The sequence below is a fragment of the Paramormyrops kingsleyae genome, chromosome 15, assembly GCF_048594095.1.
Source record: "Paramormyrops kingsleyae isolate MSU_618 chromosome 15, PKINGS_0.4, whole genome shotgun sequence".
Classification (NCBI taxonomy): Eukaryota; Metazoa; Chordata; class Actinopteri; order Osteoglossiformes; family Mormyridae; genus Paramormyrops; species Paramormyrops kingsleyae.
Window position 1 is genome coordinate 20,535,308 of NC_132811.1, and position 14,228 is coordinate 20,549,535.

The 14,228-nt window shown below is 41.5% G+C and overlaps 1 protein-coding gene and 1 long non-coding RNA gene across 4 annotated transcripts; one reads left to right on the forward strand and one right to left on the reverse strand.

Moving 5' to 3' along the window:
- Positions 1 to 586: 586 nt before the first annotated feature.
- On the reverse strand, positions 587 to 6,008 carry LOC140578473 (uncharacterized). Its single transcript, XR_011982652.1, has 3 exons — positions 5,877 to 6,008; positions 1,173 to 1,286; positions 587 to 995 (listed from the first exon to the last, which is right to left on the reverse strand). It is a non-coding gene; the product is annotated as an uncharacterized lncRNA (long non-coding RNA).
- Positions 4,686 to 11,968, forward strand: socs6a (suppressor of cytokine signaling 6a). Of its 3 annotated transcripts, XM_023794599.2 has the most exons (3): positions 4,686 to 5,330; positions 5,434 to 5,523; positions 7,449 to 11,968. In XM_023794599.2, exon 3 carries the CDS (start codon positions 7,576 to 7,578, stop codon positions 9,157 to 9,159), a length of 1,584 nt encoding a protein of 527 aa, XP_023650367.2. In that variant the 5' UTR covers positions 4,686 to 5,330; positions 5,434 to 5,523; positions 7,449 to 7,575; the 3' UTR covers positions 9,160 to 11,968. The 3 variants fall into 3 exon arrangements, with proteins under 3 accessions (XP_023650367.2, XP_023650366.2, XP_023650368.2); XM_023794598.2 differs by lacking the exon at positions 5,434 to 5,523; XM_023794600.2 differs by lacking the exons at positions 4,686 to 5,330; positions 5,434 to 5,523 and adding an exon at positions 5,532 to 5,748.
- Positions 11,969 to 14,228: the final 2,260 nt, after the last annotated feature.

Genomic DNA, 14,228 nt, shown 5'->3' on the forward strand with positions numbered 1-14,228 from the left:
ATGTTTTGTATGAAAATTACTGCTTGTTACAGCTCTGTTCTGCAATCCTAGAGCCATCCATTTTCTGTAACCATTTAACTTATGCAGGGTCATGGGGGGTTTGGATCCTATTCCCGAGGCTGCAGGCATAAGACAGGGAACAATGGGGAGCCAATCCATTGCAGGGCACACACACCTATGGGTAATTTTGTAACTCCAGTTAACCTCGGCATGTTTTGGACTGTGGGGGGGGGGGGGGGGGGGAACTAGAGTACCTGGAGGAAACCCCAGGGGGAGAACATGCAAAATCCACACATATGGAGCCATGGCAGATACTCAAACATTGGTCCCAGAGGTTTGGACGACAGTGCTAATCATACCGCCCCAGGCAATCCTAGACATCCCAAAAAAATCATATCTATATTTTTGACCATTATCATATATATCATTGTCTGCTCTGAGCAATTTCTCATCAGCTGAGTGGTAAGTTAACCACCATTAGATGGTTTAAACAAGTGACACATTCATTACAGCTTTTAAAGAGGGAAACAGAGCCTCGTAGAAAGTTACAACTGGTACAAGGATAAATAACAGTAAATCGCTTTATGATCAAATAAAGTTTGACAAAATGACCGATTCGGCCACTATATCAAGGCATAGAGTTGGTATGGAGGCATTTGTACAGAAAAACACTGTTTAGAAAAGGTATCATTTTATAGTTGCAAAGGAAGTGCCATTACAGATTTGTGGCTTGGTATAAAATGGTCGGATACGGGTTGAAGTGGGTGTTGACATTCCAGCAGCAGCTATGTCAGGTGGGGGATTCGTCTGCGCAGACAGACGCCCTCCCTGTGCGCGTCCTCACACCTGCTGCTGGTTACACAGCTGTTCTTTAGCCGCAACGGCAGCAATGTTCCCGCATGGGGTCTGGAGGCTGCGCTCGTGATCCACAGCCAACCTGAAGAGCACTCTAGCCCCACAGCTTCTGCACCTTCATACGCTTGGTGACCCTCTAGCTGAGCAGAAGATAGTTACATTTCAATTACGATGTTATTAAAGCTGCGAAACAGACACAGGCAGAAATGGGCGAATATGCACACTCCGTACCACACTCCTATCCGATAACCCCAATCTCGTGTTCATATTAGCAAACTAAAGAAGTTGGACAAAGGGATTTTTTATTGCACACCAACCATCTGTGTTGGGGATGCTGACTGAATGTAAATTGGCTCACATCCCCTCAGGTGGGCCGGTGGGAGCGAGTGGGGAGCGATCTCCTCCGAGCGGCGTTCCCTGCTCCATAAAGCCTGGAGCCAATCGGGGGAGAGGAGCAGGTGGCTGTTAGCACGAGCACTGGGGATGATCTGTGTGGCAGTCTACATCCCCCAAGCCACCGGGGGTGTCCCGCTTTGAGGTGTAAGGAGCAGGTAACTAGCTACTCTAATAGAAAAGGAAAAAGCACGCCTTGACCTCCATTACATCGTTTAGTTTCTGATATAACAGCCCAAAGTTTCCAGCAAATCCACAAGGCTCATGGGTAAACCAAACACCACAATTTTTCTAGGATGGACTTAAAAGCCATTTATTTCTAACATTAAATGCAAAGTATCACTTACACATTCAGAGGTGTTTCTTACTTTCAGAGAATAGCTGTTAAAAATTTTAGTTTGTAATACAAGGCTTCAGCCCTGAGAAATGTGTTTAACCTTTACTGCCCCAGCAAAAAAAAATCCAACTATCAGTAGATTTTTTGTGAGTCTACTTAAGATGGAATAATGACATATTCCATCTGGATTTTCGACTAGTAATAGGTATTATTCATACACAGAGGACCAGTGAATAAAATATAAAGGAATATATTTACCAAGCTATTGTGGCACTCGAGAAACAACACGTTTTATCTCCAAGCCCTCAGTATTTGTTAGTGTCAAAACACTTTCTTCTGTAAAGTATTCATGGCTGGGGGCTTGGTACTTTAAATATTCACGAGTTTTCTGGATGCCAGCTTCTAGGCAGATTCCAGCAGGATCCTGCTGAAGCAACACTCTACCAGCCTATTTGTCCTGTAAAACATATGCAAATACTCTCTCTCTCACACACACACAGGTGTGTGTGTGTGTGTGTGTGTAATATATATATATATATATATATATAAAAACACATAGTGTGTGTGAGTATGTATACACACACACACACACACACAAATATTTTTGGATAAACAGAAAATGAATTGTTTGACAAAAGCAATTCTTAAATCAAGTATGGTTTATACCAGGCCTACTCAAATTTTCCCTGTAATGAGATAATTCATTGATAATGCTTTCAAGAAAGGGTACATTTGATTTACCCATGGTCACTGAAATCTCCATTACAGCCTAATATATAATTTTCAGGAATGAATTTTAAAGTTCTTCATTAACATCTCTTCACCTTGGTATAAGGCCAAGGAGACAACAGAGCCTGGAAGGGTTTAGGATGATTCCCTTTAAGGAAGACCCCGCCCCCCACCCCCGATAAACCAGCTTGTCCATTCTGTAATCAGCACAAATATTTCAGCATTCATGCAATTTCTCGACTCCTCAGAAGCTCCTCCAAAGTCCCGCCTTCATAAGCTGTGCTCTAGGCCATCTCCCCTAACCCAGCCTTTTCAAACATTTCCATTTCTATGGCTGTCGTTTAAGTGTGTCTCCTTACATATTTTTTACAGTCATGCGTGGCTCAGCGGGTTCGGCCTCTGTGTCTGTGCTCAGAAGGTCACCATTTCAAATTCCAGGGTTGCAGAATAGCGACATCTCAGTTGGACCCTTGAGCAAGGACCTGAACCCCCTGAAAAATGCCCCAGGGACTCTGGATGGATGAGCAAAAAAAAAAAAACACCTTCTAATATAGCTATTGTACAAATGGCAAATAAAACTCATTTTACTTTTTAATGTTGATGTAGCTGAATTTTAGGTCTGCGGTTGACAGCACGGTGACACCCCAGCAGTCCCGATGCCACAGATAACTGGCAGCTGTCCTGCTTCATAAGTGCCCCATGCATTGCTGAGCTGGGAGCACACGGCTTTGACAGCCCAGGAATATCTCAGAGGAGAGCGTGCCCAGCCAGTGAAAACAAGCAAGCCATCCCAGAAGCCATCACAACCTTATAGCTAGTTCATATGTCAGTCACAAAAATGACCTTCCTGTGTAAATCAGGTATCCCCTTCCTTCAGCACCAAGCATATCCCTTGTTCCCCATCTCTCAGTATATTAGGCCCATTTTATTCATGTCCGTGGTACCTTTGTATTAAATTTTTAAACCTATTAATATGCCTGTTTCTGTATTGTGACTCATTTACCAATTTCTCTGAAGTGAGAACTACAATTGAAAATTACATAGAACCAATATGTGACAAGTGCATGATGCCACTCATAATACAAATGTTATTTGGTAGGTATTTGTCCCATTACCCCACTTTGGAGGTAAAACAGAATAAAATATCCCTTTTTTTGCATTTCACAGAGATAAATTTACAGGCATGTAAAAGGTTTAGTGTTTTGCACCGTAAACTTCTCAATCTACTTATGATTAATACAGTACTAGGTCCTAATAAAGATCCTACTTTTTTTGTCTGAGCTGCAAATAGTTAAGTAAAATATATGTATGTGAGATGAAACCAGTGTCTGTGCTATTAACAGTTGCCCAGATGGACAGACCCCACAGCCTTCAGAGCTTCCAGTGGGTGGTGAAACCTAGATGTTTCAGCTAAGAACACATTTCATGTGCTATCACAAGCAATTGAATATGCATACTAGTTAAAATTACTAGAGCTGCTAACAATAATCCATCTACCCATATTCCAACTGCTAACCTTCGCATTGGGGGGGGGCACAGTCTAATACATGGCACAATACAGGCAATTTGGAGATGCTGATTAGCTTAACTGCACATTTTGGATGGTGGGAGGAAACCACAGGATCCAGTAGAAACCTAGACAACACAAGGAAGACATGCAAACTGCACCCACCCACAAGGAGTGAAAGTGGGATTCAAACCAACCAACCCTGCAGGTATAGCAACAGTACTCAGTACTGAGCCAGCTTGCCACAGTACTTGTACTAATAATACATAAAACTATTTTCAGGATGCTATGTTTGTGTGCCATATACTTTTAAAAACTTACTACGTTTACCTGTCTTACACTATCTTGTTTCGAACTGTTTCTTTGTGTGCACCTTATATAAATGTTGCTACCATATGTGCAAGAATTTCCCCCAGGGATCAGTAAAGTTCATATCTTCTTACACACAAAATACATAATGCACATAGAGCAAAAATGTACACATGTATACACGTCCTATGCTTGAATTTCACATGCAGCATTTTCTTCTTTTTGATGTCATAGGTATGCAAAAAAACGTGTGAAAATATCCCAAACATAATATGCATAAACCCATACACAACGCCTTTAAAAACTATTTTAAATTACTGACGCCAACACTAACCAGTGTACACAATGGAAAATCTACTTATATGTAAGAAATGTTATAGTCCACGGGGATATCGGATGATGTTTTTTTTAGTTAATGTAGTTTTAAGTTAACAAGGTCACGGTTTGGACTGCAACACGCTTGTCCATGTCCAGAATATTGCGTAACTGCATACGTCTCAGAAGAGTAGAAGGGGGTGTAACTGATGACATCATTTTAAGCGCTGTCGTTAAAACCAAAACAAATTAAAACTATAGACGTAGACGTAAGAAACATACCAAACGAATAATTATCAAAATTAAACATGACCCCCTCTAAGGGTACATGGCACTTTGATAGGTGTTTGAGAAGGCAGAAAAAACTCCTTCGAAAATCCAATTATTTTTTTCTACCTGTAAGCCTCCTTTCCCATAATGCAACAGGCGAAGATGAGAAGGGGGGGAAAAGCGACAGAAAAGTCAAACAACTTAACTGGGTCCTGGAGACGTTCAAACCCATAAAGAGTTTAAAGCGTTTATTGTTGATATTGTTAAGTCTTTAAAGAACAAACGCTACTGCTTGACAGCTTCCGCTCTGTCTGTCATCGTTTACCAGAGTTCGCTTCGCTTGTACGTTTAGAGCCGAATTAGCCTAGCATAGCATAGCCTAGCCTCTCATAGTTCAGCCCGTTTCATTTTTAACCTAGCCTAGCTTAGCCCTTCTTATTTTAACATAGCTTAGCTTAGCTCAGCTCAATCCCTCCGCTGGGAAATGAATACGATGGGTACTTAGCCGGCTAGCATTAGCACGGCAGCTTTGGCTCGGGCTCGACTGTCACCCGTAACGTTTAATGAGCACAAAAGATCCCGCATCCCGGGCGCGACAGATGCGGAAGGAGAAGAGTAAGTATCACGGCTTCTAGACCAATATTTTCATCAGAAAACCTGTGCTTTTCGGCCGCCCTGCCCTCACAGAGCTGTCTTTGTGGGGTTTATCCCGCTCTAGGTGTTCGACCACCTTAGGAACAAAGGGACGGTCAAGGTGGCCTGATGTGGTAGCGTACCGACATGGCTTTGGCCGCTAGCAGTCTTGCGGGTACGGGGCCGGCCGCCTCACCGCGTCAGTCCTGCTGTTTTCCCGGAGCTAGAGGCGTCGCAGTTGGTTGTTAGATTATCGAGACTTGGTGTACGGCTGACTTCTTAGCCTGGTCGTTAGCCGCAGGCTGCGGGGCCTGCATACGAGAGCCTTAAAACATTTAAAACGCACGTTGAATGCAAGTTCCATGTTTAGAGACGGGGAGCCGGATGTCACACGGTGTCGGTGAGTGTATATGCCAGTGTAATTAGTGTTGTTCGCGTCTCCTTATGTCCCCAAAATGGAGGTTCGGGTCTGCCGCCCCTGCAGGCCCGACCCTCTCGGTATGAGCACCACTAACTGCCATTGTTAACCTGGGTCATGGCGGCCGTTAGTCCGTGTCCTGGTACGGGTAGATCACCGGGAAGCACTGGCCGTGGAAATGCGTGCTCCCACTTGTCCCGGTTGCATTTGCTGCTTCGGACACGAATCAGTGCTACCATATGAATCACGTTTTATATACAGTGGAGGGGAGCTAGTTAATTGGCTATTGGTAAACAGTATTTAAAGCCCCTTGTGCAAAATTAAATACCCCCAAGTGGAACAGTGACCATGTATGTAAAACATATCTTGTTGTAATTTTGTCGAAAGGGAGAGCTGCGCGTTTGCCTTGTGGCCCAGGCTGCCACTTTGTCTTTGGCTGAAACTGTGAGGTTTCTGCATGGGAATATGACGTCCAGGGCTGGAAATTCCTAAAACCTGATTATTGCGCCGGCCGGTTTTTAATAGTTAGGTGAATTATAGTAGCAGGATCAGAAGCAGCTTTTAAATAACGGATTAGATTGACTCAGCTAGGTAGACCACGAACATAGGGCTCCTCTATGGTGACAGTGGCACTGGCTCTAGATACATACTTTAATGCCTACCGAGTCATACCCAAGTATAGACCGAGTTATTGCATGGCCTCATATGCAAAGCGGTTTAACTTTGAATTTAGGAACTCATTAAAGGTACTGTAACTGTGAACATACAGACTCCTTGGAATATTCTATTTTTCTTGGTTTTTGTAGTAGGAGGAATCTGCACCTATCATAAGCTTCTTTTTTTTTGAGCTGCAAGCATGTACTGTTATTAAATTAATACACACTGGATTATTAAGTACTTTTTTGTTTTGCATGGTAAGATCTCATTCAGAGTAGTACTCTTGTGTCTGACAGTGGAAAGATGTCACAGGTTTGGACTGTGCAAAGTTAAGGGTTCATTGTTAAATTTTGAAGCGAAATTATCCCAGTATTTGCTCGATGTTGTTAGATAAGATGACTCCTTTCTATAGGTGATGTCATGTCAGAATGATGTAATCTGATATCTGACACATTGCAGTATAGGCCCTGTCAGTTTTATTTAATCATTACCCTACACTTAAGGGACATTTACATCCATCCAGACCCTAATGCTTATCCTGTGAGAGCTGCATATTAATCTAACAGCTTGATGTCCATGCACCAACTACTGCAAATTTCTCTTCTCAAGAAGGAACACCTCCACTGTAAATAGTAAACTGATGAGGGTGTATCCATGCACCTTTACTGTGTATTTCTGTCTAAAGTCAACAATATTAATCGACCAAGAACTAAAGCAAACAGACTAGTGGTATTGATCAGCTAGCATGCTGGAAACCTATCGCAGAGATGCATTCCAGTATTACAGTGCTTGTGCTGAATCCATTTAGCCTGTTCTTTATAACAGAGCATGATGCACTTTTATGTATGAGATTAAGGTGTTTTTCTCTTTCACTTTTCTTTGTGTATATACAGTATATGCATTTGTATTATCTGCCAGAAATTCAGTGTAGTGCACTTGTTGGGTATATTATCAGCAGACAGTTTTATTTTTATGTGGGGGGGGACTCATGTGGTATTTTTCTCTCTCTCCCAAATTTCCTGTAGGTGATGGCAGCACAGCTATTTGCATGACAGGCTGTGGGTAACTTAATGAAACAACACTTTGGATAGCATCCTTTAGGCATCATAGCTGACTCGCCCTTCTCCCTCATCATAAGGAGGGACTCTCAGAATGAAGAAGATAAGCCTTAAAACGATCAGAAAGTCATTTAACATAAACAAGGGTAAGGAGGAGGGCGAATTTGTCGTGGTTCAGCCAGCACTGGCTGCTGACTTTGCGAAAGACGATCCGGTTTTTGGAGGTTGCTACAGCAAAGACCTCGCGACCTGTGACCTTAGTGCTGAGGAGGACAAGGGACATAAGAACCGGTCCAAGAGTGAGTCTCTCATGGGTACGCTGAAGCGGCGCCTATCTGTGAAACAGAAACCGAAAGTTAAAGGAAGCTCTCCCTCACTTGGCTCAGTGGACGACGACACGTTTTCTTCTAACTCTGCCCCGATCAGCTTTAACGAAGTAAAAGCCCAGCGCCCCTTAAGATCTACGTCTCTCTGTAGTCATCATTATAGCCCGACCCCTTGGCCGCTTCGGCCTGCCAACTCGGAGGAGACGTGCATCAAACTGGAAACTAAGGTGAAAGCCTTGGTGCATTCGCCTGGCCCCAGTCCAGCTCTCAATGGTGTTCGGAAGGAGTTTCATGACCTACGGATGGACAGGCTTTTCCAAAACCCAAGTAATTCCCTGAAAAACTCTGAACCACAGAGTGACGACTTGCATATAAACATTGAAGACTTGCCTGTGGTTATTGGACTCGCTCCTCAGGACTATATTCAGTACACAATGCCTTTAGATGAGGGAATGTACCCTGTGGAGGGATCACACTCATACTGCTTGGATAGCTCCTCCCCCATGGAAGTGGTGTCACAAGTCGAGAGGGGTTCTCCCTCATTGGCGGACGGACAGATTGACACTGACTTGGTGATATCACCTGACATCTTTATGGAAACGTCTCTTAATGGTCTTCTGATTGGTACCACAGGTGTGGTGCTTCAGAGCTCCAGAGGCAGCGGCCCACCACTCTCACCTTTGCTACCTCCACTCCCTGGCAGCCAGATTCAGAGGAACTTCCGGCGGCTGAGTAGTGCTGACGCTCAGGTCGTGGAAAGAATGAGACACCACCTAAATTTTGATCCCAACTCTGTTCCGGGCGTTGGCAGAGTTTATGATTCTGTTCAGAACAGTGGGCCCACAGTGGTGACAAGCCTCACGGAGGAGCTGAAGAAACTGGCAAAGCAGGGATGGTACTGGGGCCCTATAACTCGCTGGGAGGCGGAGGAAAAACTCGTCAACCTACCAGATGGCTCGTTCTTGGTGCGAGACAGCTCTGATGATCGCTATCTGCTGAGCCTGAGCTTTCGTTCCCAGGGTAAGACGCTTCACACGAGGATTGAACATTCAAACGGCAGGTTCAGTTTTTACGAGCAGCCTGACGTGGAAGGTCATACGTCAATAGTTGACCTCATTGAGCATTCTATAAAAGATTCTGAAAATGGAGCATTTTGCTACTCCAGGTCTCGCTTACCAGGGTCTGCGACATATCCTGTTCGACTGACGAACCCTGTTTCCCGGTTTATGCAAGTGCGTTCACTGCAGTATCTCTGTCGATTTGTTATCCGCCAGTATACACGGATAGATCTCATTCAGAAACTGCCTTTGCCAAACAGAATGAAAGATTACCTGCAGGAGAAGCACTACTGAAATGTTTAAAATGGGACATATTTGCAACTTGCACTTTTTGGGTTCAGTAATAAAATGAAACATGGTTTACAAGCATCCGTTGGTTAAAACATGTTTGGTGCCATCATATCCTTGTGTCAAGATGACCGTTGTATACTGGACTGACAGCATGAAGCTTGAACAGTTTGATTTGTTGTTGCTCAGATCTGACCATGTTAAACAGTAATGGTGTAAAACTAATTTGCCTGCATTTGTATGAAAATTCTCCCAGAAAGCAAAAACTCTAGAAAATTGAGAACTGTGGGGGGGGGACCCATGCATCAGTTCTGTTTTTGACTAAACGCATAACACAAAAAATAATAAAAAAAAAAACCTGTTTACCTTAGTTTACAGGAGCCCAATGGTATGTTTCTAGGTAATTTGAACTTGTTTTCATGAGTCACAACCTGATTCTCCACATTGATTTTATTTTTAAAGACTCATTGTTCAGTGTTACTTTTACATAGTCCTTTACAAATGTAGAAACCAAATACAGGGTTCTCAATTGCAGTTTATTTCTGTAACTCTAAGGGAAACAGAGAAATAAGCAAACTGCTTCTGAAGCCAAAGCTGGTGCGTATCTAATCAGCGTGCAGAATGAATTGAATCTCTCCTTTGTGTATCCTTGATCACCTGGTTGAATTGGACCTGCTTGACAGCTCCTGAAACAATGAGCGATTATTCCTTACAAGATATGAAAAGCACAGCTCTTCCTTTCCGAAGTCGGTTAGCTACCTGCTTATATCAGTGATCAACATCACTGTTGGACACCAAAATATGATTATGATGTTTGTCATCATCCCTACTGAGTGTTTATCCCTGGGTGGGACATGGTGATTAAACGCTTAAAGGCCCTGCGTTTCGCTTAGGGACTGGTTAGGCCGATTAGTGCATGCATTGAATTTAAAGCGCTTAACTTTACATGCTTCCCCAGTAATAAAGGCACACCTTATTCAAAATAAAATGAATTCAGGGAATTTCTTATGTGATGTACTGTTATTTAAATAACTGTATGGTACAAAGAGATTTTTAATAGAATTGGGAATGATCTTGATATTAACTTTGCTGTTCAACTACCCATAAATGTTTCACAGCACTTGCAGAAAGTTTTGTGGGGTGCAGAACAACCCCCTAAATAGACACATTTATTTGAATCCTCTGCTCCTCTAAAATGTCCTCCTTACTACAATTTTTAATGCTTCTCATATTCTCTACAAGTCCTGGATTTCAAATGCTTCTGCGTGTCTGCAGTATTGAAAAGACATACATTGGTAGGATCATTCTGCTGTTAGTGCTATGGGTCTGTCACTAAATGTGGAATGATTGTAGACGCCCAGTTGTTGGACATGCCTAATAGTGTACATCAGAGCATTTATGAAATACTCTTTAGTGTGAAGTTGATCCCCTTGTTTTTTGATGGTTTTGAAATTCATTTTTGGAAGTTCCCTGAGATACAGAATTTAAGGAAAACTCCCCTGTTCTCAAACAACTCTTTAAAGCTGATTGTTCAACATTAGTGTTTATCCTTGAGCAAAATACTGCATTTACTTAGGCCAGGGGTGGCCAATCTTATCCGCAGAGGACCGGTGTGTATGTGGGTTTTCGCGGCAACTCCCTAATTAGATTACTAATTAGAGGACTGATTGGCTGAAGAGTCCTCACATCTGGGTTTGAACAGCTGACCTAAAGGTTATCCCAAAAACCTGCATACACACCGGTCCTTTGCGGATAAGATTGGCCACCCCTGACTTAGGCAAATAACTGATATTCAAATACAATTATATTTTTTCAGGTAGGTGATGCACAAACATTATCCAAAAGGTTTTGGTATTCATTAGCCTGACTTGTATTATTTAAACATCTGTGCAACAACAAATTAAGAAACTGGTACCTAAGTTCTGTGAGATTTATGCCGTACGAGGGAAGGTTGATGTGTTTGTATGGAAATGCCCACTACATTGTTTTTGTTTTGTTTTGTTTTTTTCTTTTCCCAATCCCTTTGGCCACTTATTTGAATTTGGCCTCCAGAATCAAAGTAATTTTTGAAAGTCCAGTACATAGACTGACTGTTAATGGGGCTTTTATATTTAATGCCCAAACTTAACGCTTGGATTATAATTTCTGTGGTTTGGTTTGCATTACATATAACAGCGATTAACGTACAGAAACTTTGGACTTATTTTTAGCTCAAGAAGTCTGTTGAAACTTGAGTCCCCCCCCCTTTCATTAAACAGGGTATTAATTTGCTTGATCACCCAGAGTTGGTAGAATATATTAACTCTTAATAGTAACTTGCTTATTGGGTGTTTTTCCTCTGGGGGGAGGAAGTGCATGCTGAACACATCATTTAAGAAAAAGGAGGATTATAAGCACATGTGTTTAACGGAAGTACAGTATGTTATTGCTGCCTCGGGTTCTGAGTCTCATGAAGCCGTTGCATATGATTACATTGGCTTTTAATTTAGAATAGCCTTTAACTACACAGACGTTGTTGCTCATTTCCAGTCATATTGACTGTTGTGCTACTAACAGTTGACAACATTTGTACGCACAGAAATGGCCTCTTCACAAGCAGTATATCTTCCAAAGTAATGCAAACGGTTTGAAATAAAGAAATGAGCAGCTTCCATCTGCAGAGGTGCTCTCTGAGGGAACTTTCATTGGAGTAATCTTTTTGTAACACCGAGGACCCTCATGTAAAAGAAATGCATTTGTAAAAGTTTTTGTAAAAGTGTACTTGTGTATATAGGTCACTAAAAATGCTGTTTGAAATAAAGTGAATTTTCCGTTATTTCAGTTTTATTAATTTATTATGTTTTGTAACTTAAAGGTGTTTTTTCCATTTGCTTCTGGTTATGATTTGGACAAGTCTAAGGATCCTTTCTGGGTGACTGATGGCAGTTGTTTGACTTCGAAAAGGGGCGTGTGTGTTTAACAAACTGTTGAGGCTGGTGAAACATCATTGGCTGATAGGCACCTAAAGGAAGCTGAGGACTCCAGTGGACCAGTCAGTTTAGTCTGTTAATGAAGCATGTGCCCTTTATTTGATGACACACTAACTGTTTTATTATGTGAATGTGCTTAGGAATAATAGTGACTGAATATTGTAATAAGGAGAACCTGGAATTAAAAATGGAAAACCATGATGTGGCTTTAGGTTAAAGCAAATATAAGTGTGAAATGAAATGAACACCTTACATATTTACTGTACTGTAGTGTTTTGGGTACAGATTACACTTAATTGGACAAACACTGAAATCTGCATTTAACAGCTGGCTGAGATCACCCCATAGTAAAGTCCCCCCGATTGCTGTTGGCTTTGCATTTAATATAACAAGGTGTTGGTTGTTGAAATTGCTGAAGCATAACATTATCAAAACTGTTAAACACTCAACAATTCTGTCCGTTTATCTATTTGTTTGATTGTATGGGTTTGCTTCAGGTCAAAGTTTACAGTGTATAGTATTGAACCGGTCTTGATACTTTGGTTTCTTTTCAGAAACCTGTTGGTGCAGTTTTAAAGTGGAAAAAAAACATTTCAGATGTGTGTTTACACATTTGTGCTGCTCTATTTTCATAATTGCCTTTCTGATAGTAATATATGGCAAAAATGGAATATCACAATTTTGATGTGCGTACACATGATGACTTTAGCTGTAATAGCGGGAGAGTTTGAAAGATCTGCATTTTAGGGAATGCATCAATCAGTATGACAGTCATAAAGCCATTTGTACTTACTAGTTGATCACTCTGGTTTACATTTCGTTGTACGTTACATGTCACCTAACCCCCGCCCTCTTTTTTTTTTTTTTTTTTTTTTTTTAAAAAAAAAAAGAAGAATCTATAGTAATTTCTTGCACATTTTGGATACACTTTTCAGATTTTTTGTATCCGCTGGTACAAAGTATGAATAAACTTATCCGCAAACATTTCATATGTGTACGGTTTGTATGCTCTGTTTAGCGAGTTCAGTTATCGACTTTATAAAATGTTGTTGCAACATATGAGTGCTACTTTCAAAATGCATGCTTAACATTATTAAATTATTTTGATATAAAATAAACCAAGATGCCTCCGGTAAAAATCCTTTAGTAATTTTGCCAATTCCAGCAGAATTCAGTTTTTAAATGAGGTGAATGCTTTTTAAACTTCTTCAACGCGGTATGGCTGTTGAATTAATGTGAATATGTGAGGTTTTTCAGTGCTTAAGGTGAGCAGAAGTTAGCAGCAGATCTGGAATTGCAGTCTGCTTCACATTGTTAGAAGTAAGATTTCATCTTATTGAAGATGGGAAATTCTATCTTACATATATTCTAACCTGAGGGCTGTCAAGCATTTTATGTCTGATTTACAGCTGTGGGGGATATCATGTGTTCTGGAAGTTATTAAAAAAGTTTTTACGCAAAAGTTTGCTCAGTATTCTGAGAGTCACCCTATTCCTTCTATTTCAGTGACACTATAGATAAACACAAGTGTGTTGCTCATGCACACGGTTATAATTCAGAACTTTTGCTTATCTCTGGAGAATATCTGAGCGAGGTACAACTTTCTTCTGAGACACAGCTTTATAGCAGGCTGAAGTGACTTGGCTTAAACAAACGCTCTGCCTGCTGTAGGAGACATAGCCAAAGTAATGAATGGATATGCCATCAGTAGAACTGAAAATGTTCTGAAATTTCAAGATTTCAAAAACTATATAGAGTGTTTGAAATCTACAGTAGCTGTAAAATCGTGGCTACATTTTTACTTCAATGTTGAATCATTTGCTGAAGTTTAAATTAACTTGCCTGTATTTGGGCAGATTTGTTGTTTCTGTGCCTTCCTACCCCCCATAGTGTAGGGACAGTTTGTGGCCAGCAGGGGGCCCCCAATCCTCAAGGGCCCTATGCAAATGTGTGGATTGAATAGTAGTAAACACAGCTGCTGACTATATACATGCATTCAACTTACAGATCTGCTTATCCTGGAAGAGGTCACAGGTTGAACTACATGTAGTTGTAGCACATGTTCTGTGAGCGGTTTTATGGATCCCCCCGTGTGTCGGGTATGAA

Coding starts and splice junctions, on each gene's coding strand:
- socs6a (XM_023794599.2), top strand. CDS start 7,576: ATGAAGAAGATAAGCCTTAAAACGATCAGAAAGTCATTTAACATAAAC.